Below are 25,019 nucleotides of genomic sequence, written 5' to 3' on the forward strand. Positions count from 1 at the left end.
TGCAGAGGCTGAGGCTCAGGGGTGAGGGGGTATCTTCACCCCTGGGGGCCCTTGCTCAGGCCCTCCGGACCTGCATGAGCAGCCTCTGACATCCTACCTCTGTGCCCTCTGTAAGGGGCTGGGGTGGCAAATGTACAAATCCCACTGCTCACTCCACTTCCCTCCAGGACTTCAGTCTCTGAAGCCAAACAGGAGACCACAGCACCAGCTCTCTAATAGACCCCTGCAGACTGTGAGACCACTGCAGGCTGTAAGACCACTGCAGGCTGTGAGACCACAGCACCAGCTCTCTAATAGACCCCTGCAGGCTGTGAGACCACTGTAGGCTGTGAGACCCCTGCAGGCTGAGAGACCACAGCACCAGCTCTCTAATAGACCCCTGCAGGCTGTGAGACCACTGCAGGCTGTGAGACCACAGCACCAGCTCTCTAATAGACCCCTGCAGGCTGTGAGACCACTGCAGGCTGTGAGACCACAGCACCAGCTCTCTAATAGACCCCTGCAGGCTGTGAGACCACTGCAGGCTGTGAGACCACAGCACCAGCTCTCTAATAAACCCCTGCAGGCTGTGAGACCACTGCAGGCTGTGAGACCACAGCACCAGCTCTCTAATAGACCCCTGCAGGCTGTGAGACCACTGTAGGCTGTGAGACCCCTGCAGGCTGTGAGACCACTGCAGGCTGTGAGACCACAGCACCAGCTCTCTAATAGACCCCTGCAGGCTGTGAGACCACTGCAGGCTGTGAGACCACAGCACCAGCTCTCTAATAGACCCCTGTAGGCTGTGAGGCCACGGCACCTGCTAATAGAACACTGCAGGCTGTCTCAGAGCACAGGTACCAAGCAGGGTTTCCACTTCCCCAATCCAGAATTCCTGTGTCTGTGGAGAAATACCTGGCTCCACTCACCAGGCAGCTGCAAACAAACAGTTATCCTGACACAGCGACCCCAGGGCTGAAAGAACACGAAGTCTGCTTATGGCACTGGCCCTTCCAGCTTCCTCCTCTCTCCCAGGCCTGCTATCCACTCCAGGGCCAGGCTTCCTGATATGGCACCAAAGGTCCTGCTGGAGGCAGCTCCCATCTGCCTTTGCAGGCCCTGATGGGGCAATGTATCAAGTCTGGCAGGAGCCCCTCTTCCCAGGGCACGATGGCACGGGACACTGAACCATTTCTGATCGGAGCTGAGAGACCAGTCTAGTGATGCAGTTTGCGGGGCCCACAGCAGGCCAGCTCTCATCAGCAGTACCTTCCTTCCTTGAGGGGAAACCAGGACTGGTGTGGGCGAAGGGCGAATGGACCATCTGGCTGCTCCCTTCCAGGTGCCTCCCCATAACCTCTGCAGCCCTCGGCCCTGCCCATACCCACCTGGGCAGGCTTGATCACCACTGTGTTCCCAGCAGCCAGGCAGGCGGCCGTCTTCCAGGAAAGCATCATCAGGGGGTAGTTCCAGGGGATGACAATGCCACAGACCCTGCCGTACAGAAGAAGAAGGCCTTCATCTCTTGTGACCCTGGACCCTGCCCCACACCCCTCGGCTGGGTGCCCACTGCGGGCCTTCCAGCTTCTTCCTCTCTCGCAGGCCTGCTATCCACTCCGGGGCCAGGCTTCCTGATATGGCACCAACGGTCCTGCTGGAGGCAGCTCCTGTCTGCCTTTGCAGGCCCTGACGGGGCAGTGCATCCAGTCTGGCAGGAACCCCTCTTCCCAGGGCACGATGGCATGGGACACTGAATGGTCTCTGATCAGAGCTGTGAGACCAGTCTAGTGATGTAGTTTGGTAGGGCATGGCACCAGGCAATGGGGGCAGTGACAGCAGGCAGGCATGGGTAAGGACCTGGCAGCTAGAGAGAGGGCCCAGGGTGACATGGCAGGCAGGAGGGTTGTGGGGCAGGGTCCAGGGTCACAAGAGTGGGCCAGAAGGATGTGGGAGAGGGTCCTCCCTGACATGAGGCCAGGGTCAGTCTCATGAAGACGAGAAACATGGAGTCAGCCTGGGAAGCCCCATAAGGTTTGCCTGCCTTGCATTAAGCCATGGAGCCCAGTGTTGCACCACCTCTCGGTGGAGGAGAAAGCCTCTGGCAGGGCAGGGTCTCCAGGGAGGGGAGGCCACCCCACTGTGCTGAGGGACTTGCTGATGAAACTTGTGGTCCCAGCAGGCATGTGGCCCTCCCCTCCCCTCTCCCCTGTAGGAACTAGTGCACGCAAGAGCCCCACACTGACTATGCGACTGTTTTCATCGTCACCATAATCATCTCCATGACCACCTCTGTGCCTCATCCATTCCTGGTAGCCTTTCTTTAGGGAAACCTCATGGTCTTGGCTCCCTCGGTGTGGAGCCTGCACCTCCCAGCCACTGCCCTGCTGTGTGTCACTTCCCTGGGCACTGCAATGGGTGGTTCCTGCCTGTCCCAGGGTTCTGTCCACTGTGCCTGGATGATGGGAGCTGACACCTTCCTCTCACTAAAGAGAGACCACTGGCCCCAGGGAGGTTAGGCCAGTGTGAAGCTGAGGGAGCGTGAGGTGGCTGTGGCCCACTCCTGGGGTCACTGGGGCACTGGCCAGGGGAGCTGGTTGGTGCATTTAGTTGGAGCCACCCATACTCTGTATGCAGACGCTTTTGGGGTGCTCAGTGTGTCCCCTGGGAGAGCAGCAGCAGCAGATTGGATGATGTGTATCTTGCAGAGAACAAAATGCGATTGCAGACCATACTTGGAGAGGAGGTCACCACGAGAGACGCCTAAATCAGCGGTAGCCAACCGGTGGTCTGTGAACCACTGGTGGTCTGTGAGGTCTGAAAGGTTGGCAACCGCTGGCCTAAATGACCAGAAATTGAAGGATGTGGGGGGGGGGGGCACGGAGGGAGGGTTGGTGTGAATACCCAGAGAGCAGCATGGGCGTAAAGGGCCCAGGGTCCATGAGGAGGCCAACATGGCTGAGCCCAGTGAGGGGATGGGGTCAAGGGCACCAGGTCCCCTTCAAGCAGGCAGCCAAAGACAGGAGTTTGATTTCATTTTAGGGGCACTGGGAGCCACCGGAAGATGCTAAGGGAAGCAGCAAGATGGGCTCATACGTTTTCTAATATTTTCTGAACATCGGAAAGAGCTGGCCTTTTCTCTTTCTCAGCACCGGGTAGGCAATTCTCCTCTTCTCCCCGTAGCTTCAGCTGTTTGGCCTGGTCCTGGGAACCCCTGCCTTGTAGTCCATGCCACCTCCCCCAGCCTCACCCCTCTCTGGGGACTAAAGGAGGGTTTTCCTGCTCCCACAGCCTACTCATCCTGGGCCTTTGGGCCACCTGATGGTGAGATAGGGCCTTCTCCCGCTGGGTTTGAATCATTTCCCCAGTCCCTAGTCTTGTCTACGCTGACTGTACACTTCTCTTTTTCCTTCCACTGAGCACTTGTCTCTGTTCTTGCCTCTTTCTCCATCAGTATTTCTGTTCCTTGGGCTGTATAGGAGTCCCACATTTTAAAGCACATTAATTATTATACTGTTTTCAGATGCAGTTTTTAGAGTCTACTCTCTGTTTTCCTCCATAACCCTGACTGATACAGGGTTTTTGTGGCGATTACATAAAATTAGGTTTATAAAGTAGTTAAAATAGTGCCGGGCACAGAACAGGCATGTGGAAGTGGAAGCTGTTTTTATCCCGAGAATAGGAATTTTCATCAATTTTTATCATTGTTTTTTTTTTTATCTCCAGCACCTGAAATGTCTGGCACATAGTAGTTGGCAAATAAATAGATGTTCAATAAATACATAAACAGAAGACGATATCAGTGCCCCATACATTGTGTTGCGTGAAAAGCACCTGGGGTGTGGCCACTCTCCACTCTGTGCTGGGACTCACCCAATTGGCTCCTTCCTGGTCAAGGTCAGGTTTCTGTTGGGTCTGGCCTGGTTGATGGGGATGGTGGAGCCCTGGAAGAAGCATGGTGGGGTGGTTGTCAGTGGGAAGTACCAGCCCAGTTTCTCTTCCCGTTGCTTTGGGCAGACAGCCTGCCGCTGGGGCCCAGGGAAGAGCAAGGTTTTGTCTGTGTCCTGACACCCCCACTACCCATATGGGTAGGAGACCCGAACCTCCCAGCTTATGTATAATGCTGTTTACAACATTCAGAGTAATGTGCTGCCCTCGGACTGCCCTGCGGGCCGGGCCTGCCTGTGTGAGCTCTCCTGTGGTGGGAAGGAGCCTAGTCCCCACCTGGATCTTGTCACACCAGCCAGCAAAGTAGCGGAAGGTCTGGATGGACATGCCCACGTGCGTCTTCAGGGCCAGGGTGTAGACAGCGCCTGCATCCAGAGCCTCAATGGTGGCCAGCTCTTCCTGATGCTGCTCCATGAGATCTGCCAACCTGGCCAAGGCATGGAGGAAGGGAGGAAGACGGTCTCAGGCCTGGCACAGCCTGGCCTGATTTTTCAGGGCTGTTCTTTAAGGAGTCAGGAGCCCTGCCCTGCACACTCAGATGTGCTGACCTCAGGTTCCTCATCTGTGAGATGGAACAGTAACATTTACTTCGCTGGATGAGTGTGAAGATGATGCCCTCTGTCCTGCTCTCCGTTCCTCCCTCCCTTGCTTCCTCCCCAAAATATCGATCGATTGACTACTTTATAATAATCCTCACACTTGATCCTGCAGAGAAGGCTGCCTGCCTCCAACAAGGAGGTCCCCATCCCAGAAGGCCACCCTCTCGGTCTCGGGGTGGCCTCCACCAGGGGAAAGCCTCTTTGGCTTCCAGCACCAGCTAATCCAGTGGAAGATGCTCCCAAGGCTGGCATCTCCAGGGATGAGAGGGAGGGATGATGGGAGGATACAAGGGAAGGCATGTCTATACAGTCCTCCTGGAGTCTGAACACTCCAACATTCAGTTGTTCTCCCATAGTTCTGGCGGGTCTGCTGCTGTGGACAGCCTAGGAGTTAGAATAGTGGCCCCCTTCCTGATAATAGGATCGAAGGTATCCAAGGGGTAGGGTGGATGGAGAAAGGTGGAAACCACCAACCTAGAGCAGCCTTGTCTTGCACAATGGGAAGTACCAGCTCAGGATCAAAGCCTGCTGACCGGTTTCCACTCTGCTCTTTTCTGCCTACGGCCACTGGCAAGGCCCTAACACCCCCAGACCTGGTCCAGTCCTCCTGCCTATACCTCCAGTCCTCCCAGTGGCTGCCCATAACACTCAGGATACAGCTCCAACCCTGTCCTGACACCTCCACCTGATCCTGACCCTCATGATCCCGCTCTGGCAGCTGGGTGTGACTGGCTCCCCAGATTCCCAGGGAGGTTCTGTCTTATCTCCCTGGGATTCTGGGGAGCTGACTTTCTCTAACTCTCCCACTTTCTCTAACTCTCCCCTCTGGATCTGTCTTCCTAGCTCCTCCCACAATTGCATCATGTCTTATTCCTATAACATATTCCATATTCCATAAAAACCATGGTAGTCCTACTTCCCTCATTGAACCAGGGGTGCTCTGCAGCCAATTCTCAGGGAAATTCCAGGGCAGCAATGGGCACACAATGGGCATGCCTCCTCCCTGGGGACTAGAAGGCTGCATGGGGTAGGGAGCGGGTCACCAGGAGTTCTCAGGCTTTGACATGTCTGTCCATCCAGTTGAAGTCTCCACTTACAGCTGTGCATGGCACCACCTCCTCACTATCTTTGTTGTCGGTGGGGTCATCCCATGTGCCGCCAGATGGAAGGAGAGCATCTCCAGGGAAAGGCACTTTCTTCTGGGCTAGCACCGTCTACCACAGCGTCCCTATTCCAGGGCCAGCAGCTCACCACCACCAGCCCAGGCATGCACGCTTCATAGCTCTGACTGACCTGCAGAGGCTCTAGGTCATTAGCCAATGGCTACCTAAAATTGATGGGTGCTCCAAGAAATCTTGAAACTAAAGGCATGCTGGGCATGCCCAGCCTCCACAGCCCTCACCTGGCCCCAACCCCACCATATCTATTCCATTTTGCAAGCCATGCAAGCCCCTCTCTCTGCTTCCCTGCTGTGGGGGCTGCCTTGGCATGTCTGACCTCTGGAATGGAAACAAAAGGCATTCCGATGGCATGGCCAGGGTGGAGCCTCTCCCTCCAGATGACCAGCACTGACTACATCATCACCAGACTCCATGCCTGAGGGCTTCCCCAGAACCCAGAGCATCAAAGCCAGGTTCCTGAAACCGGCTCACCAGGCTTTTGGATACTGCTCTGTTTGTCTATTCAGCACCCTCCCTTCTGCTGGAACCATCACCCCACCTTTCTTGGGGGTGACTGATCCACCCCACTCAGACCACCCGGTTCTAGGGGGAGCAGCTCCTCTCTTCCAGGCCTCATTCCATCCTGTGGTCACAAGCCACAGCAATCCCAAGTCCTTCTCTAAGACTTCTGATTGGAGCTAAGGAGGGAGGGCCATTTACAACCTGACTTTACAAAAGGGGGTGGGGGTGTGAGGATGAGCCCGTCCCTGCCGTTGTCGGCCTCTGTGCACACCAGCCCTGGGCTGGTCCGGTTGAGCACCCTGTCTGTCTGGGTCTGCCCAGAACCAGCTGTGAGCTTTGTCAGTTTGTGGTTCCACTCCCTCACTTTTGCACCGCCTCATCTTTGCTCACACTGTCCCCTCATCTTTGCTCACACTGTCCCCTCATCTTTGCTCACACTGTCCCCTCTACTTTTTCCCCTGAGGTCACTTGCAAAATCCCTCTTGCCTCTCAAGTCACTTCCTCTGAGTAGCCTTTTATGAGCCTCGGGGACCTGTCTGGATCCCCAATTCTTCTTGACAGGACCTGAGCATCCATCCTCGCCCTGAGCTGAAGGTGATGGGAGCTGACAAGTGGGTGGGTGGCTCTCACCTGTACAGGAGCCGGCCCCGGTCCCGGGCACTGATCTTCCCCCACAATCCATTCTCAAAGGCATCTTTTGCAGCAGCCACTGCCTTGTCAACATCGCTGACCTGGGCCAGGGACACCTGGCAGATAACCTGTGGTGGAGCAGAACTCTGAAGCCGCCTTCCCTGGGCTCCGTGGACACAGACACGCCTGCCTGCTCCCCAGCCACCTGGGTGCACTCAGAGAGGAAATTCTACCAGTGGAAGGGCACTGGGAGGGTGCAACCAGAGTAAGATGAGGCCTGGGAAAGGTCTGTTTGTGTTTGTACATACCAGGGACCTTCTCATCACTTTCTCACTGAGCCAACACAGGGCTACAGACTTGGGCTGCCGACTAAGGATGAGCATTTCAAACCAAGAGCATAGACACATTCATTTAGTGAGTCCCAGGCAAAAGATTTATTTTTTAAGTGGAATAGGCTAGATATTGGGGGTGACTAGACCTGTCCCCAATCTGCACTGCATGCCCTAAGGGTACCCATATAGTCTACAGCACGGGCCTGGGTGCAGGTGGGAGAGAAGGGCTAGAGGGCGAAGGCCAGGGCTTTCTTGCTGGTCACTACAGACAGCACCTGCTGGGCAGCCCTGTCCACACACCCTCTATCCCAAGACTCCCAAAACAGGCTTTGAGGTGCTAACAGCACTCCATGCTGTTGCCGAGGGCACTGTACCCTTTGTCTGTGTCCCCACACCTTGTCCATCTCTTTGTGAAGCACTGTCTTTAAACTTCCCTCCAATGAGCCACGTTGAGTGTGCTACCTATTTTCTGCAGGGACCGGAGCGATACTGTAAGATGGGGCAGGACAGAAAACGTTCGGTAGACACCTGTAAGAGTGTTGTCCCAAGTAGGTGCGTGTGTGAGAATGTGTGTGTACCTGGGTCATGATGTGAGACGGCCATAGTCAAGAATCCTGACAAACGTAGGATTCAAGGAAGAATTTCCAGACATTAGGTTACAAATATTGGAGAAGGTGGGGCCATGCTGGGATAACTGTTGAAGTGTGGAGGGGAGGGAATGGTTTGAAATTTATTCCAGTCCTAGAGCAGGCCCTTTAGAGTCCTGCCCCAACCCCCCGCCAACCCGCCCACGCTACACCTCCCTCTATGTCGTTCCTGTAGGGAGGACTGGTGATGGACTGCCCTTTTGTGTCCAAGCAGAGGTCCCCTGGGCCAGGACCCTCCGGTGTCAGACCGGGGAGTAGATGGGAAGGCACACCATGGATGGGGGAGCAGTGGGAGGGAGGAAAAAGAAGGTGCTGGGCCTGCACTCACACTTCCATCTGTCGGGTTGATGGTCTCATAGGTCTTGGCACCCTCGGCATCCACAAATGTGCCCCCAATGAAGAGCTGGTGGGGCATTCGGAGGGTCAGCTTGTTCACTGCCTTTTCCACCTGGAAAGAAAGGTTTCACAGGCTTTAGCTGTAGTGTGGATTCTTCACAAATGGGCATCATTGGCTGGCACAAACCCACATGGAGACCGGGAAACACAGATGGATAGACAACCACTGGCACGCATGTGTGTGTGCACACACACACACACACACACAAGCACACACCCAAGGGGTCTATTATATGAGAAGTCTGAGGATCTGAGTGGTAAGAAGAAATGAATAGAATGGACTCTGAGGCCAGACTGCCTGGGTTGAAGTCCTAGCCCTGATACTTACCTGCTATGTGACCTCAGGCTGTTTGCTTGGCCTTCACACATAGAAAGTAGGTGGACAGGCCCTTGTAAGCCGCCAGGCATGACACCAGCCCCACCACTCACTTACCCACATATCTGCAATTCCATGCTGAATGCAGGAACCTCTGGGAAACCTGTTCATCAGCCATTTGTTCACAAATCTATAGCCAACCTGAGGTCCATCCTGACCGCCTGTGTTTTCTTCATCAGGTTTTGTTTCAAACTACCAGCCAGACAAACTACCCCAAAGCTAATTGCTGTAGCAGTTTGTACCAAGATAACCTAGAGATAATTTTCAAGAATGTCTTTAAGAAACACCCTAGCTGGGTGGCTCAGTTGCTTGGAGCATTGCCCGGTACACCAAAAAGGTTGTGGATTTGATCCCTGGTCTGAGCACACATGGAAGGCAACTGATCAATATGTCTCTCTCTCTCTCTTTCTCCCTTCCTCTCTCTAAAAAAATCAATAAACATATCCTTGGGTGAGGATTAAAGGATAAATAAATAAATAGTTTCTCTAAGAAACAGACTTGCAATTACTTCATCACTCTTCCATAATACAAGTTAAATGTATAGCAACATTTGTTTTCCTTTTTGGGAAAACACTCCCAATTCCTTTCTCTCTTGCTTTCTTTTTTCCCTGGCATTTCAACAAAAATAATTTAATGCAGAGAATTGGAAACACAGGTGATGGAAAAGAGCTGAGAAGCCATGAGTCAACCCAGACATCAGCAACAGCAGGAAGCCACTGCCCTCACTAAATTACAGCAACAAATGGAGGAGAAGGTAGTACCAGAACCAGGAGCTAGGGCAGAGGTGGGCAAACTTTTTGACTAGAGGGCCACAATGGGTTCTTAAACTGGACTGGAGGGCCGGAACAAAAGCATGGATGGAGTGTTTGTGTGAACTAATATAAATTCAAAGTAAACATCATTACATAAAAGGGTACAGTCTTTTTTTTTTTTTAGTTTTATTCATTTCAAACGGGCCGGATCCAGCCCGCGGGTAGTTGTTTGCCCACGGCTGGGCTAGGGCCACCAAGGGGCACCAGAGTCGAGGCAGGTAATCTAGGAGGGGCTGTGGGCACAGTAGAGATGCAGCTGGAAAACCCAACAGAGGAGAAAGAGGGAGAGAAATGCTTGGTAGAGGCCTCTTCCTATTATCCTAGTCTCGTGTCTTGAGACTCAGAACTCATCCTACATACTGAGCCTTAGACAGCAATTTCCTCTGTTGAGTTTGCCCCACTTCCCTGGCATCCTCGGGTTCTCCAGAGCTGCCAGGGAGAGCTTGGGACACTGAAAGGTGGGCACGTGGGGGGCCTGCCTTCCTGTACATCCAGGTTACCCCCGTGTGTTCTGTTTGTTCCACAGCAGTAGATGCCTGAGGGGTCGGTAGGGTCATGCCCACGTGGGGAAGCCCAGAACTCACGTAGTCAATGATGCACTCGCTCTCTTTGTCATCCCCTCGCAGCTTTCTCACTAACAGCTGGATGAAGTCCTTGAAAGTGGTTGCCATGTAAACGTCTTCATTTTCCAATTCCACACCATCGCACAGCTCTTTCACTTCCTCCACCAGTCTGAAGGAAAGGAGATTTTTAAAAGTGGGAGCACGGGAAGAGGCGTGGCAGACCTGCACTATTCTAGCGGCAGAGGTGGTGGTGCCAAAGACATTTATCCCAGCAGCCACAGCATGAGTGTTAGTCTAGAATTGGGGTTAAGATCCCAGTCCATGGACTCAGGAGGCCCTGGTTTCAAGTTCTGGCTCCACCACTTACTAATTTATGACCTTGAGCAAGTGACAAACTCTTCTGAGTCTGCATTTCTTCACCTGTGATATGGGAATAATAAAAGCTCTGCTACCACTCTGTGATGAGTAAATGAGATAATCCAACTATTAATAATAATCTTCAAAAGATACTGTTAAAGATTAAAAGGCAAGCCACAGATTGAGAGAAAATATTTCTAAATCATATATCTGGTAAAGGGCTTTTATTCAGGATATATTAAAAATTCTCAAAACTCAACACTAAGAAAAAAACAACCTAAGTAAAAATGGTCAGAAGATTGATCCGATGTTTCACCAAAGAAGAAATATGGATGACATTTGAAAAGATGCTCAATATCATTAGTCATTAGGAAAGTGCAAATTAAAACCACAAGCTATGGCTGCATACTCAGTAGAATGTCTAAAATTATAAAGCCGGACCTTACCAACCGAGTTCTCATACACTGCTGGTAAGACTGTGAAATGGTACTTTGGAAACCACTCCGTAAAGCAGTTGCTTAAAATTCAAACATATACTTTCCATTTCACTTGTAGGTATCTACCCAAGATAAATAAAAGCCTACGCAAAGACTAAAGATGATAGAGCAGGAAACCAAAAATTCATCCCTCCACCTACATAACTATTGAAATGGTAGAACTGTCTGAATCAGATGTTTTGGAACTCTGGACTCAAGTGAACATTTGCAGTATCCAGGGAAGACAGCATGAGGAGGAGGGAGGTAAGTGTTGGCAAATTACAGCATGCCTTTCTCTGGCCAGTGATTGGCTCATGACTCCACCAGAGACAGTAAATTCAAGTCAAGGACTTATGTAAAAACTGCTGGAGGAGCAATCCCCTTTTCAGTGGGAAAGCTGGAAAGGCAAGAAATGAGACCAAAGCTACTGTGCAGCCATCTTGTCACTATGAAGAAAATCCCTGCCCCCAAATGAAGCAACAGATGGTGACAAGTTAATGACATAATTTGACTCTTTGGAGTAGTCAACTATGCCTAAAGGAAGCTACTGTAGACTTCTGAACTTTCTTTCTTTCTTTTTTTTTTTTTTGCTTTTTTGCTTAAAACAAACTGAATAAATTAATTACTATTGTTATAAGCAGAGATGTTCTAGTGTATTACACATCCTTCTCTCTTTTTTATTTTTAAATATGTTTTTATTGATTTTAGGGATCAAGCCCGCAACCTGGGTATGTGCCCTGACTGGGAATCGAATTGGTGAACTCTTGGTTCATGAGTTGATGCTCAATCACTGAGCCACACTGGCCGGGCTCTTTTTCTTTTTAATCCTGAACCTTCTGTTTATACACTGTTAAATGGAAAGCAAGACAATTCATAGGAAGTTGAAGAATAGGTAAACTAATCTATGGTGAAAGATTGTCTATGGGCCATGGGGCTACTGACTGGAAAGGAGGAGGAGGGAACCTCATAGGGTGAGGCTGGTGTCTATCTTGATCAAGATATAACTGATATTATATATGAAAGATATAACATCATCTATAGGTTATATATTATATAGCTTGTGCGGGTTACACAAGTTAAACCAAGGCCTACCAAACTATTGTCTTAAGATCTGTGCATTGCACTGTACATGAACTTTTACCTCAATTTTTAAAATATTGAAATCATGATTCCTTTACCCCAGCATACATCTGACGGGAACACTTGGGAGGTTAGATTCATTTGCTCAGGCCCAACCTGCCTGTCCTCCCCCACCTTCTGCACACTTTAGCTTTCACTGGGGGTATTGGAGCTTGTGGCAGTTTTAAAATAGTCATACATTAGCTGATTCTCTTCCCATTGAAGAGGTAGGTCTCTGTTCCTGCCCCTGAGTCTGAATAGGCTTATGACTGCTGAGACCAATCAAGTCAGGAGCAGTGACTCGATGGGGAGACTTTCCAGGCTGGGTGACGAAAGGTGCTACCACACCTGCATTGTTTGCTGGCACTCTCGCTCTCAGCACCATGAAAAGGCCAAGTCCCCAAGCCACCACATGCAGGTGCCTGGTCAGTGGTGCCAGCAAAGCAGCTGCCAGCCTTCCTGGCCCAGGTGCCAGCATGGCAGTGAGAAGCCAGCTAGCAGTAGTACATCCCTACTCAGCTATCCTAGCTCCTGCCAGTCCACTGAGCTGTAGCCATTCAGGGTGGCCTGCCAGGCCTGCACTCATGGGCCCTTTCTGGATCACTGACCTGCTAACCATGAATATAACAAATGGTGGTGGTTTCCCACCATTACATTTTGGGCTGATGAGTGGCACAGCCTCAGACAACTGGGATGGGACCTCCCACTCCTGGCCTTACCTCACCACATCCACTGATGCGGCACCCGACTTGAAGAAATCGGTGGAGTCTTCTACCTCCAGGACGTTGGGGAGAATCCGTTTCCAGGCACTCTGAAAAACAGGCGTGGTGAGAACACAGGTCCCAAGGGAGCTGGGAGCTGGGAGCAGGTGTCAGCTGGGTGACAGCAGCCCCTGATGTGTGCACGGTATCAGGCTTGGCTCTCAGTCCACTCCAAGGTGCAGCTGCTTCAAGGAGCCTGAAGGTCCTGGACTGCCCACTCCCTGAAGTATTTAGAACTCTACATGTACCTGATTGTTTTGATAACTGTTAGGCTCTTTGCCAACATTTTTTTAAATCCTAATAGGTGCTACTAAATTGACCTTTTTCATATGCATGCTCTCCTCTACCACTCACAACATCCACAGAGGTGGGATTTATTCCTTCCATTTCACAGATGGGCTCAGCCGTAGCAGCTTTTGACTCAAGTCCAGCTTTATAAACACATAATCTCATGCCGCTCCGAATGCCACTCAATTGTAACCAGAGGGTCAGTTTGTCCAGCTGGCCCTCTAACCCCAGGGCAGACCGACCCCAGGGAAGACCTTGGGCTTGGCACCTGACTCAGCTATTCCAGGGGCTTCTGTTTCATTGTCCCCTGTTGACAACGAGTCCCTAGAAGAGTCATAGATAACTGACCAAATCTCAGGCTTCCAGAGGCAGAGGAAGAAGGGGCAAGAGGACATAGAAAGCCCCAAGACAGGACAGAACCAACACTGGGCCTGGGGCCAGCACATCTGCAGAGAGTGTGCAGAGCCTGACTCCAGGGAGTGTGAGTCACAAAACACATGCGCAGTGCAGGACCTGCCCAACCAGACAGTAGCCCTGAAGTGGTCTCACCCGCACACCCTCCATGGTGACCAGTTCTGCCTCCGTCAGCTCGAGGGCGCTGCTGTCTTCTCCCCTGAAGAAGTGCGAGGCCGGGATCATCTTGCCATCCTCCAGCTGGATGTTCTTCACCAGCAGCTGCACAAGAAAGGATTGCTCAGGGCCTGTGGTTGCCTTATGCCGGGAAGAGAGCAAGTCTGCAGAGAGCGCTGTGCTTCATCTCCAGCCCTCACCGCGAGAAAGGCATAGGGAGTCTCAGATGCATGAGGAGGTGTTCAGAGTGGGGAGGCTGCTGTGTAAGGACACAGAGGAAACTGGAGCTCACGCTCACCTCTCCCTGTCACCCACCCCACCATGCTCTTGTTCTTTTATGTGTAATGGCTTTATTATTTCTATAAAATCAGTGCCCGTGCATTAGACAGAATAATTCCAGCACGACTTTGAAAACCAATTGAGAAAACAATTCATCACCAAACTCCCCAGCTCCCCAAACCCCATGAGAACATCTGGTGAAGGTCATATATGCCCTCTGGGGGACAAAGGGGCATATCGAGGTAGGAAGAAGAGCAGATGTACTGTTGGGTAGAGATGAACCTCTCTGTTTGATAAGAAGTCTATAGAAATGGCATATACCACACATGCCCTAATAGATCTAGTGCCAAGTCCCATGCCTGACCCCCAGCCTGCTGCCTTTTGAATATGTTCTGGAGCTTTCTGTGAACTAAAGCCCAGCCATACCCAGCTGGAAATTCCCGAGAGATGGTTCAACCACGGGTTTCCACCAAGGCTGCCCCTTTGCTCTGCTGTACCAGTGGATATCACAGAGGACGGAGCTGGTGCCCTTCCCCCATAACAGGGCCCTGCTGCAAGCGTGGGCTCTTAGTGGCCTGCTTCTGTACCCGTGTCCTCCCCTATGTGGGCAGATAAGCATGGCCCTGCACAGAGAGGCCAGGGGCTATGCCTCTTTGACCCCCACCCTAACTCGGGGGTGCAGAAGCTGAGAACTGAGTCATGTGAGGATGCCGGGACATGATCAGCTGATGTAAGTCACACTGCAGAGCCTGTCTCGATTAAGGCTGGACTGCTCCAGGACCCTCTGTCCTAGCCTGCTCCCCAAATGGTCCAGAAATCACATGCACGAGATTTCCCATCTCAGGAACTGCTTCTAGGGATTGTGATCCAAGACAGACCTGGTCTTCCAACTGCATTTATCAGTCATGATATATTGGCCTGTACACACACACCAATGCAGCCAAGGGGCAGCACCCAGGGATTGTTGAAATTCCCTAACATGTTCACAGTCCCTTTCCTGTCCGCTTTCTCCCCTGCCCTGGCATCGTAAGGCCCCGACCTGCTCAGCAATGCACGGAGTGAGCACTAATAGAGAACCATGGCCAACTGGTGGGCCTCATAGCCAGGATTTAAGGGTTTGAGTCCCAGTTCTGCCACAAACTAGGTTTTTTTAAAAAAAATCTCTGTGCTTCCGTTTCCTCCTCTGTAAAATGGGTATAATATTCATATCTCATAGGGTTGTTGGGAGAATTAAATTTAATGCATGGAAATTGTTTTAAAGCTGTTTCCCAGCACACAGAAAGTGCTCCATAATATTAGCTGTTTCTGAGCTGCAGAGTCTGCTAATACAAATCGGAGCATGCCCTGTGCCTGGTACGACTCCAGGGCTCTTCAAAGAGAAGGAAACTGAGGTACAATGCTTTAATGACCACCTCAGTTGCGCTTAGACACTCTGCAGGACTAATATGAGGCCCCAAGTTCAGAAGTCCCTGCAGAGAGCTTCCTCCTGATTCTGACACTCTCACAGGACACCCAGCTCTGGGTAGGGCACCTGGTCAAAAAGAGCAAAAGGCCAGCCTTCCTGGAACAGGGAAGTGGGCAGACCCAGTGGCCAGGGGCACACATGGACTCCTAGAACCTGCCATCTTATTTTCTCCAGAGCAGCCTGGGGTCTAACTGCAGGGCCAGAACCCCTGGGCAGAAGTCTGTGTGGCCTTGAAATCTCAAGGGACATGTGACCCGCAGCAGCACTGTTACCATTCTGTCATCATTCCCGAAGAGGATCAGTCCCGCTTTGGTGACCACCCCTGGCCGGTGGGCTCCCGGGATGGGCAAAGCTTCTCCCTCAGGCACCAGCCCTGCAGTGTTCAGCGTGGAGTTGAAAAACGTCAGCTTCTGTTTGGAAACAGGACAGGAAAACCAGAAGGCAGTAAATGAGAAGAGGCCCCCACTGCTAGCAGTCTAGGCAGGGCTAGGCAGGGCTGGGCAGGGCAGGGAGATGAAGTGGGGGCAGGGGACAGTGCTATGTGGGCCTAAGACTCTGCCTCCAGGGGCACAAGCAAGGTCTTGGCAGCCTCTGGAGCCTTTAAGCCCAGCGTGCCCCTAAGACCTTTGGTATTGGCCCCAGCCTCAGATCTCAGGTAGACAGACATCTGCTCAAGACACCACAGTGAGGACACCGGCCCTGGGGTGCCACCAAGCACTGGTCACTTTGAAAGGGGTCCTGTGTTGGTAAGGGCAGCAGGGGGACTCCCAGACACAGTCTGGGTGGTTGGTCAATGATCAGGGGTTAGGACAGTCTGGGACTTTGTGGAGGACAGGATTGCCCTCCATGGGGTGCAAAGTCCCTGCTTATGGTCTTGCCAGACCCTGACCCCTCAAGAGAGCCTGTAAGCACCATCTGACTTGCCTCCCGCCCAGCCCCTGGCCTAAGCCTGCTGCCCCTCCCCCTGGGGCTAAGTCCAAGTCAGCGGTGGGCCTGGGGTCTCTATGGGCTCAGAGGTGAGAGTCAAAATATTTTACAACCAACACAGCTCAACCTCAGATTTGCTGCAGGGCCTGGAGGCCCTGATCCTTTAGCCACCAGATGGTAGGCAGGTCCCATGGTCCTGGGAGAGGGGCTGAAGTGGCTGAGGGCACTCGTGTGGGGTTGGAGTTCAGGGCAGTGGCTATTTGCCAACCAGTTTTGCAGTGAGTGGGGCACACCGGTGCACCTAGCTCAATCCGTCACGCATGAACACACCTGCCCACAAGCCTCTGTCCAGGCGCCCGGCACCTTGTCGTTCCCACGGATCCAGTTATGAATGGCCTCTGCTGGCTGCTCCCAGTTGATCTGTGGGGCAGGACGCGGCTGCTTAGCAGGTCTCTCTCCACTTGCTGACCACCTGGATAACACCTATGCCCTCCCCTCCAGCCTGTTGGCCCTTGGCAGTAGGTGAATCCCGGGGAAGAAAGTGGGGAAGTCCGGCTTCTCAGACACTAGTCTGAGTTCCTGAGCCGGGTGGGTGTCTCCCTGGTACACATGCTCTGGGTGCTCTCTGACCCTCCGACTTCTGCAGGTTGAGTAAACATAAACTAATGGTTTGGGGGAGACACTGTTCCATTGTTAAGATGGCCAAGGCCTTACATGGAGTCCCTGGCACAAAGTGCAGGCCCATCCCATAGTGCCCTGCCGCCCACAGCTCCTCCTGGCCTACAGGACTCACACAGATCCCATATGGCACCCCATAAGCCCTGAGCAGAGGAGCAGCGATACAGCCCACAGACTCCACTACTGTGACAGCTTTGAAGAACTGAATTACCTCTCATTCCTCAGCTTAGAGACTGCCAGCCCTACAGCTGATTTCACACACACACACACACACACACACACACACACACACATACACACTTCTCTCTGGGGATCCTGCCTGCCCATTCTTCCTAAAGAGAAACAGATAAAAACCCAGAAAGGACCCTGATCCTGGCCTGTCTGGGTGCCGCATGCCTTCCCCCATCCACAGCGTGGCTCACGCTTGCCCACCCTGGCAGCCCTCTCTTCTGGCCTTAAACAATTACAATTTGGCTGCCCAGCCAGAACCCCAGCTTCCCCAGGATACCCGCCTCACCCCAGTCTGAGCATAGCCTGGCTATGGGCTAAGAGGTGAGAGTCATTGCAGGGTAGGCAGAGTCCCCGGCACTCACCTTGGCTGTTTCCTTCTTCTGGATGCCTTCGTAGGTGGCTCCTTCCTCAGGCTGAGGGACTCTGGGGGCTCTGCCCTCGGCAATCAGTCTCACAGCCTGCACCTGGGGAGACCCGGTTGGTCAACATTCCCAGTACAGTGGGTCCTTGACTTATGAGTGTCCCAACTAACGAGTTTTTTGAGATACCAGCTGTCTCTCGGCTGATTTTTTGCATTGAATTGACAGAATAATTTGAGTTAACGAGCTCCTTAAAGAGCTCAGTCTCGGAACGAATTAAACTCGTAAGTCAAGGCCCCACTGTATTAGGACCTTCCCCTTACTCCCATCCCCTGGGTTCACACTGAGTCTGGACCCTAACCCACACTAATCACACATGCCTGGCACACCACAGGCAGCCAGGAAGTATCTCCTGTATGAAGAGATGGAGCTGGTCTGAATCCAATTCCAACCTGTACAATGGGCACTAACCCCCACCCTCTCCACTACACAAGGTTTTGGAAGATTATATAGAACACACACACACACACACACATTTCCATGTTTTTATCTAAAACCTTCCCTGCCTGGTGAGGAGAATGGGTCGTGAGCCTCGCGATGGTTTTGGAGGTCTGAGATTAAGCAGGAAGTAGTTTCTCTGTTCAAGAGAAGAGGAAGATGGTGGGAGGAGGACTCAGGGTAGGAGGAAGGCAGCCAAGAAGCCTGAGCTCCTTGTGAGGAAGGGGCTGTGGAGAGCCCCAGACACAGCAAGACTGGGAAGGGATGGGGGTGTCAGAAACGTCGAAAGCAGGACTGCCCAGTGGAATGCTCGGTGGCAAGGCACACGTTCTACATCTGTACTGTCCAATACAGGGGTCATTGGCCCTGCGTCGTTCCTAAGCACTTGACATGTAGCTAGTGAGACTGAGGAACTCAGTTTTTAATTAGAATTCATTTAAGTTAATTTAATAGCCGCATGTGACCAGTGGCTGCCCTATTGGACAGCGCAGCCTTAAAGGATATTTTTAATTGTTTCCTGTGAGATGTTCAAGGTAACCCCTTTCTCTGTCTCTCATACAAAATCTTCAGCAAGTTTACTTTGCATGAGAGAGAATACAAAGAGGCATCTAGCCCTAGCTGGTTTGGCTCAGTGGATAGAGTGTCAGCCTGTGGACTGAAGGGACCCGGGTTCGATTCCAGTCAAGGGCACATGCCTGGGTTGCAGGCTCGATCCCCAGTAGGGGGTGTGCAGGAGGCAGCCAATCAATGATACTCTCATTGATGTTTCTATCTCTCTCTCCCTCTCCCTTCCTCTCTGAAATCAATAAAAATATATTTAAAAAACAACAACAACAAAAAAAAACAACACAAAGAGGCATCTAGTTCTACACACCTGAAAAATAAAAGGTGGCCGCACACCAGACTGCTGACGTCTGGGCAGCAGTGAGCACTTTCATGGCACTGTTGTGCTCATTGCTACTTCCAAACAGCAAGTGCTGTCCTCCGGGGGAACTCCCCCTGTCTGACTCCTGCTGCCGCTAGAATCTGTGAGAAGCAGGAATGTTGGCCATCACTGGCTGGCCTTCTCCCGCTGAACCACCAGCAGGTCTGCACACACACCAACCCCTTTGGAGTCAGGTCCCACGGGGTCTGCCTGCCGAGCCAAGCATAAGTGTCTCTGATATCAGTCATTCTTGTCTCTTCCTCTGGTAACACTGAGTTTTCTTGTGGAAAAATCTGTCCACAAGGACCAGCCTTCCTTCCCCCACAGGCCACAGCAGGAAGCCTGTGACTGAGGCTAGCCAATCAGAGTACCCCATCATCCTGGTCAGTGATTGGCTCAGTGTGATCACATGACCCCCAAATCAGCCAATCAGCCTTTTCTGATTTTTCATTCATGATTTCTAGGAGAAAGAGGATTTCTCTTCCCCTGGAGCCCAGAGGTGTAAGCCTTGAGGTACCAGTGACTTTTTTTCCTCCCATTTGAGGGCAGTCAACCTCAGAATGAAGCTAACCAAACAGACAAGCAGATTTAGGGTGAAGAAAAAGAGAGAAATAGAATCTTAGTGACATGGCTTAAGCCTCTGGATTCAGCCATGCTTGACACCACCCCTGACTTTAGTCTTCTCTATTTAATGAGCCCAAAATGTCCCCGTTTTGGCTAAAGCTTTTTGAGTTTGGTTCTTGCAGTTGTAAGCAAGAGTCCTGCCTAATATAGTATATTAAATGTCCTAGTCATGCCTCCTTGAAACTGTGAAGTGAGAGCTCTCTCCCTCCAGGCCCCTTGAATTGGGGGCACACATTCCCAGCCAGCTCCAGGGCAGGCTGGGCCTAGAAAGGGTGCCTGGGACAAACAGGCACATGTGGCAAGGCCAGCTTGCAGCTCTTACCATCCCTTTGATGCCTTCAGGGAAGAGGAAGCGGTTATACAGGGTGCTCACGGTGTCGTCCGGGAGGATCTCACACTCCCGCTGGAGCAGAAGGTCCCCGGTGTCCAGGCCGTCATCTGCCCAGAAGACGGTAAACCCCCCTTTTTTATCTCCGTGAATGAGGGTCCTAGGGAACAGAATGAAACCCTGAGTCTAGCAGCAAGGACCACAGAGAAGGACGACTTGGGGGCAGCCTGTATAGACCCTGCCGTCCTCCAGCACGCCCTCTTGACCCCCTCGGCCCCGGGGAGGATCAATGCCTGTTCTGGTGAGAGTGAGAAGGAGAAATAAAATGCTATTTATTGACACCAACCAGGCATTGTGGTAAAAGCCCAATATGCCTCCTGTAACTTAATCTTCCCCACTGATGTAACAGGCATCGCACCCTTTACAGACAAGGACACAGATCCAGAGAAGTGAAGAGATGTGGCTGTAGAATTCCAACCAGACCAGTCTGACTGCAAACCCACTCTCTTTTCCCGGCTTAGCTGTCTCCCCACCCTGACTACTCATCTAAACTACCCCACCTACCAGACACATCACCCGTTCATTGTCTTCTCATCACCCATCTTTATCTCTTTCTAAGTGGGGTGCTACTGAGAGGGTGGCAGTGGGTGGAGCTTAGAGCAGACCTCTGGACACATCACCTGGTTGGTGGTCCTGGTAGCCTACTGGGTGAGGCCCCCTGACACACTGTTTCTGAGACCCCGAGGCAAGATGGGAACATGACTGCCCACGCTGAAGCTTACTGTGGGAGTGCACAGTACTCAGCGAGACTTATCCCCGTTCTCCTGAGTGTTCTTGCTGATGGTTAACCCTTAAACCAATCCGGTGGGTGGATGCCATCTGGCAGCACAGCTAGGCACCTGCATGGCACCTGCATGGCTAAGGGAGGGTGACGATTCAGGCAGAGGGGGCTGTTTTTGCCGCCTTACCAGTTGATGGCCGAGGCCCCTCGATGCCGGGGGAGCAGACTCGGGTGGTAGATGATGGAGCCATGGCGGGGGGCATTGATGACCTCCATGGGGATGAACTGGCTGCAGAAGGGCAGGACGTTGAGCTCAGCACCCAGAGCCTGGTATTTTGCCACCACGTCCGGCAGAGCCTGTCCTTTCTCCCGCCAGCGGGGGAACTTAAACACTGGCACTCCATCCTTCTCGGCCTCCAGGCCTGTGGGACAGGGAATGGGAAACCGGCCCCTGTTTGCACCCACCCACACGTGGCCACCTCTGCCTTCCCAGCAAAGTAACTCCTGCCTCTTCTCTCTAGGCCTGTCCCTTTCAGCCTTCTCCACGGCCCAGCCAGGCTCTACCCCACAGCACAGAGGGGGCAGCACCAGCCAGGAGTGAGGTTTCAGGGACTGCTCTATCTGGTCTGACTTCTGCTGACAACCAAGAGATGACATCTGAGCCCCTCCCTCTCCCAGACTCCTGCCTGACCCCCAACGGCTGGCCTTTTGCCCTCAGACCACTCCCCAAGGCGTCACACCATGCCCATCACCAAGTTACTATTTCTCTACCCTGCTCTCTGGGGAGGGGTCTGGGACCTGCAAACCACAAAAGCACTGGCAATACGGGTGCAGGAGGGAGAAGGAGAGGAGAGGAGGGGAGGAGAGGGGAGGGGAGGAGGGCTCCTTCCTCTCTGTGAGCATTACCCCAGCCTCACTTCTTCACCCAGAGAAGCAGCTGAGTCCTTTGCAGTCTTCCCAGTATCTGCCTAACTAGCCTCAGTGCACACAACCCCCTCTTGCTGGTGTCGGCACTCCAAGGTCCAAGTCCCAGCCCTCATGCCCCTCTCCCCACCCTGTTACCAGCCCCATGGCCAGCACACCCTCCTCACGGTCTGAATTACAGCCCACCCCCACAATTCCAAGTATTATAAGTCACAACTTCTCCCCTTAACTTTCCCTAGCCTTAGTGGTGGCAAATGCTTCCTGCAGTCACTATACCGGCACTTCCAAGTTCTCTTTGCCTGCCCCTCTTTAGCACCCATTGGACACTTGCTTGTACTTGATCCTCTGTTTGCCCTGATGTCTGGCCCTGACTGGACCTGATCCACCTTCTAGCCCCTCCACTTCTGTACCCTGGCATCCAGAGGTGTTGAAGGAGGGTGGGGTCAGTGTGAGCAGGCTGGACTGTGCTTGCACAAGCTGTTCCCACTGTGACCAAAGGAATACTTCTGCGTGACATCTGAGGTCAGGTCAAGTAGCAGCCCCAGTCTGGGTCCAGGCTCAGGAGCAGGTGTCAATGGTCACTTCATGGCCGGGGCTGGGTTCAGGCTATGTCATGGGTCAGATCTAAGAACGGGGCCTGCACTGCTGTCTGGGGAGACTCAGCTCTTCCTTATCAACCAAGCCTTGTGTTTGGTCAGCCCCACAGGCCCCTTTCCTAAGCCCGGCCCCCTATTTCATGTCTGTCAGGCCTGAGAAGACCCGAGAGTATCCCTGGAGAGTCTGTGAATCTGAGCTGAGGGCCCTGCATCTTACTGGGCTGCTGAGTTCCCAGCTCAGCCACTGATTCTCAAATTGCTCCTCCTAGAGCCACAGGCATCAGCATCACCCGGGAACCTGTTAGAAATGCAAATTCTCAGGCCCCATTCCATCCCCCTGAACAGAAACTGCCAGGGTGGGGCTTAGCACTCTGTGAGTCAGCCCTGCTCAGTGGCAGGGACACAGTGACGCCTGCCTGGCATCCCTTTCAGGGCCTGGGGGCTAGGGTCAGGGAAACATGGAGTCACCAGACAGCAGGGCTGGGAGCAGGCGGAGTGCTCCCGTGGCTCTTCTGCAGGATGGAAGCCCTGCCTCACAACTAGGTGGGGAGGAGGTCTCCAGGGCCACCCGTGGCCCCACCACTAGATCCTGCGGGCTTCTGCTCCCATCCACTGCTGCCTGCCTTCTTGGACACCCCCATTCCCTGCTCCTAGACCACCCACTCACCCAGGGGGTCCGCCTTCCCATTCTTGTCTGGGACAGTGAACACGCCTACGACCTCATAGCCTTCCTTCCTCAGGTGGCAATAAACTTCCTGGCCAAACAGGCTCTGCCCAATCACTGCGATCTTCATGGCAGCAGGGGTGGATGGGAAGAACCTGGAGAAGGAATAAGGTGGCAGAATTAGAAAGGGCTTGCTGGCCTCCAGCAAGCCGACCCTGGTCCAAGTGTGGCAGCTGCACAGCGCCTCACATGCACCCCCTCCCCCAACCTCTCAGCCCCCTTTCTGGGGCTTCCTAGTGGCGAGCCACTGCAGGGAGACCAGAGGGGAAGGTTCCCCAAGGTAAGGGGCAGATTTTAGATGTTACAGTGGGGGAGATGTACAGAGACTGTAGAATTAAGGATTCCTACTTGAACCCCTCCAAATTGGCATGGAACATTGGGCGTCACGTTCCCTGAGGTGTATTTGAACATATTTCAGGTACTAGCCGTGGGCAAACTACGGCCCGCGGGCCGGATCCTGCCCGTTTGAAATGAATAAAACTAAAAAAAAAAAAAGGACCATACCCCTTTATGTAATGATGTTTACTTTGAATTTATATTAGTTCACACAAACACTCCATCCATGCTTTTGTTCCGGCCCTCTGGTCCAGTTTAAGAACCCATTGTGGCCCTCGAGTCAAAAAGTTTGCCCACCCCTGCCAGTCTGTGACCTTGACCAAGTCACAGCAAGCCTCAGTTTCCTCGCTCGCTCGTTAGTGAGAAGGATGTTACGTGCCTCAAATGACTTTCAGCCTGTAAATGAGCCAGGAAGCAGCAAGAGGGCCTGGGCCTGGGGGCCTATTACCTTAACCTCACAGAAAGACACACGTGCAGGACAGGCCCTGAGGACTGAAGGTGTAGTGGAAAGTGGGAGGGGGAGGGGTGCCACTGGCCAAGAAGAAGGAAGATACGTGGAATGACGCATACCTAGATCATGCAAATGTCTCCAACGTTTGCTCATTCATTCACCACGCGCATATCTGTAAAACCTATTATTCTCCTGGTACATTGCTTTAAATCAGGGGTCCTCAAACTTTTTAAACAGGGGGCCAGTTCACTGTCCCTCAGACCGTTGGAGGGCCGGACTATAGTTTAAAAAAAAAAAAAACTATAAACAAATTCCTATGCACACTGCACATATCTTATTTTGAAGTAAAAAAACAAAATGGGAACAAATACAATATTTGTATTTGCATGTGGCCCACGGGCCATAGTTTGAGGACCCCTGCTTTAAATTGTCCATTCACAAAATCATACATATTTTACAGAAAATTTTATGAAAGTAACAAGCCTCATACATACAGAAAAATGCACAAAGCATTGGTATGTAGCTCAATGAATCCTCACAAACTGAACACACCCTTATAATCAGCACTAAGAAAAGGAATTACTTCAGAAGCCCCCCGTGAGCCTCTTCCAGACACTACACCCCACTTAGAGTAAATGAACTTTTAACAATATCAAATACTTTTGCCTATATATCTTTTTCATTTATATAAATGGAATCGTACATTGTAATGTTCTGTGGATTTATCCTCCCTTCACATTACCCATGTTGTTGTACTGTGCTCATTCTGCTTGCTGCATAATATTTCATTGTGTGAATGTAAACACAGGCGTTTATTTACCCACTCTACTGTGGACTGGCATTTGGGTAGTTTTCCAGTTTGAAGCTATTACCAACAGGGATATAAAGGTTTTGCCACATGGTTCTTCCTGCACATAGGTACACATTGCTGTGGGATATGGACCTCGGAGTGGAATTCCTGGCTCACAGATATGAAAATGTTTGGCCTTAGCATATTCTGCCAGTTTTCCAAAGTGGTTGTACCAATGCCCACTTCCATGTGCTCTGCATGGCAGCCTTGTGCCTTTTCATCTCAGCTATTTTGCTAACATGAAATAGCACTGCAGAAGACACTGTTAAGAGAATAAAAAGAAGCCATAGAGAAAAACCATTTGCAAAAACATATCTAATAAAGGTCTGGTATTCAAAATATACAAAGAACCCATAAAACTCAACATAAAAAAAACTACCCAATTTAAAGATGGAGGAAAGACCTGAATAGACATTTCACCAAAAAAAAAAAAAAAAAAAAGATATACAGATGGTAAAAAAGTATATGAAAAGATGCTTAACATCATATGTTATTAGGGGTCACAAATTAA

The 25,019-nt window shown here is 51.8% G+C and overlaps 1 protein-coding gene across 2 annotated transcripts in view; it reads right to left on the reverse strand.

Annotated features, from left to right (window-relative positions):
* Window positions 1-25,019, reverse strand: part of ALDH1L1 (aldehyde dehydrogenase 1 family member L1) — a 50,658-nt gene that overhangs the window by 14,012 nt on the left and 11,627 nt on the right. For both annotated transcript variants that reach the window (XM_070420726.1, XM_070420727.1), the window contains exons 2-15: window positions 22,815-22,966; window positions 20,815-21,049; window positions 19,841-20,006; window positions 17,475-17,576; window positions 16,534-16,623; window positions 15,549-15,686; window positions 13,512-13,637; window positions 12,633-12,724; window positions 9,983-10,130; window positions 8,143-8,262; window positions 6,836-6,963; window positions 4,201-4,351; window positions 3,850-3,920; window positions 1,368-1,473 (exon numbers count right to left, since the gene is read on the reverse strand). In XM_070420726.1, coding sequence (XP_070276827.1) covers window positions 1,368-1,473; window positions 3,850-3,920; window positions 4,201-4,351; window positions 6,836-6,963; window positions 8,143-8,262; window positions 9,983-10,130; window positions 12,633-12,724; window positions 13,512-13,637; window positions 15,549-15,686; window positions 16,534-16,623; window positions 17,475-17,576; window positions 19,841-20,006; window positions 20,815-21,049; window positions 22,815-22,941 — 1,800 coding nt within the window. In that variant the 5' untranslated portion in view covers window positions 22,942-22,966. The remainder of the gene's footprint in view (window positions 1-1,367; window positions 1,474-3,849; window positions 3,921-4,200; window positions 4,352-6,835; window positions 6,964-8,142; window positions 8,263-9,982; window positions 10,131-12,632; window positions 12,725-13,511; window positions 13,638-15,548; window positions 15,687-16,533; window positions 16,624-17,474; window positions 17,577-19,840; window positions 20,007-20,814; window positions 21,050-22,814; window positions 22,967-25,019) is intronic.

Source organism: Myotis yumanensis, unplaced genomic scaffold (genome assembly GCF_028538775.1).
Source record: "Myotis yumanensis isolate MYYU_CA2020_CCGP unplaced genomic scaffold, mMyoYum1.0.hap1 SCAF_7, whole genome shotgun sequence".
NCBI classification, from domain to species: Eukaryota; Metazoa; Chordata; class Mammalia; order Chiroptera; family Vespertilionidae; genus Myotis; species Myotis yumanensis.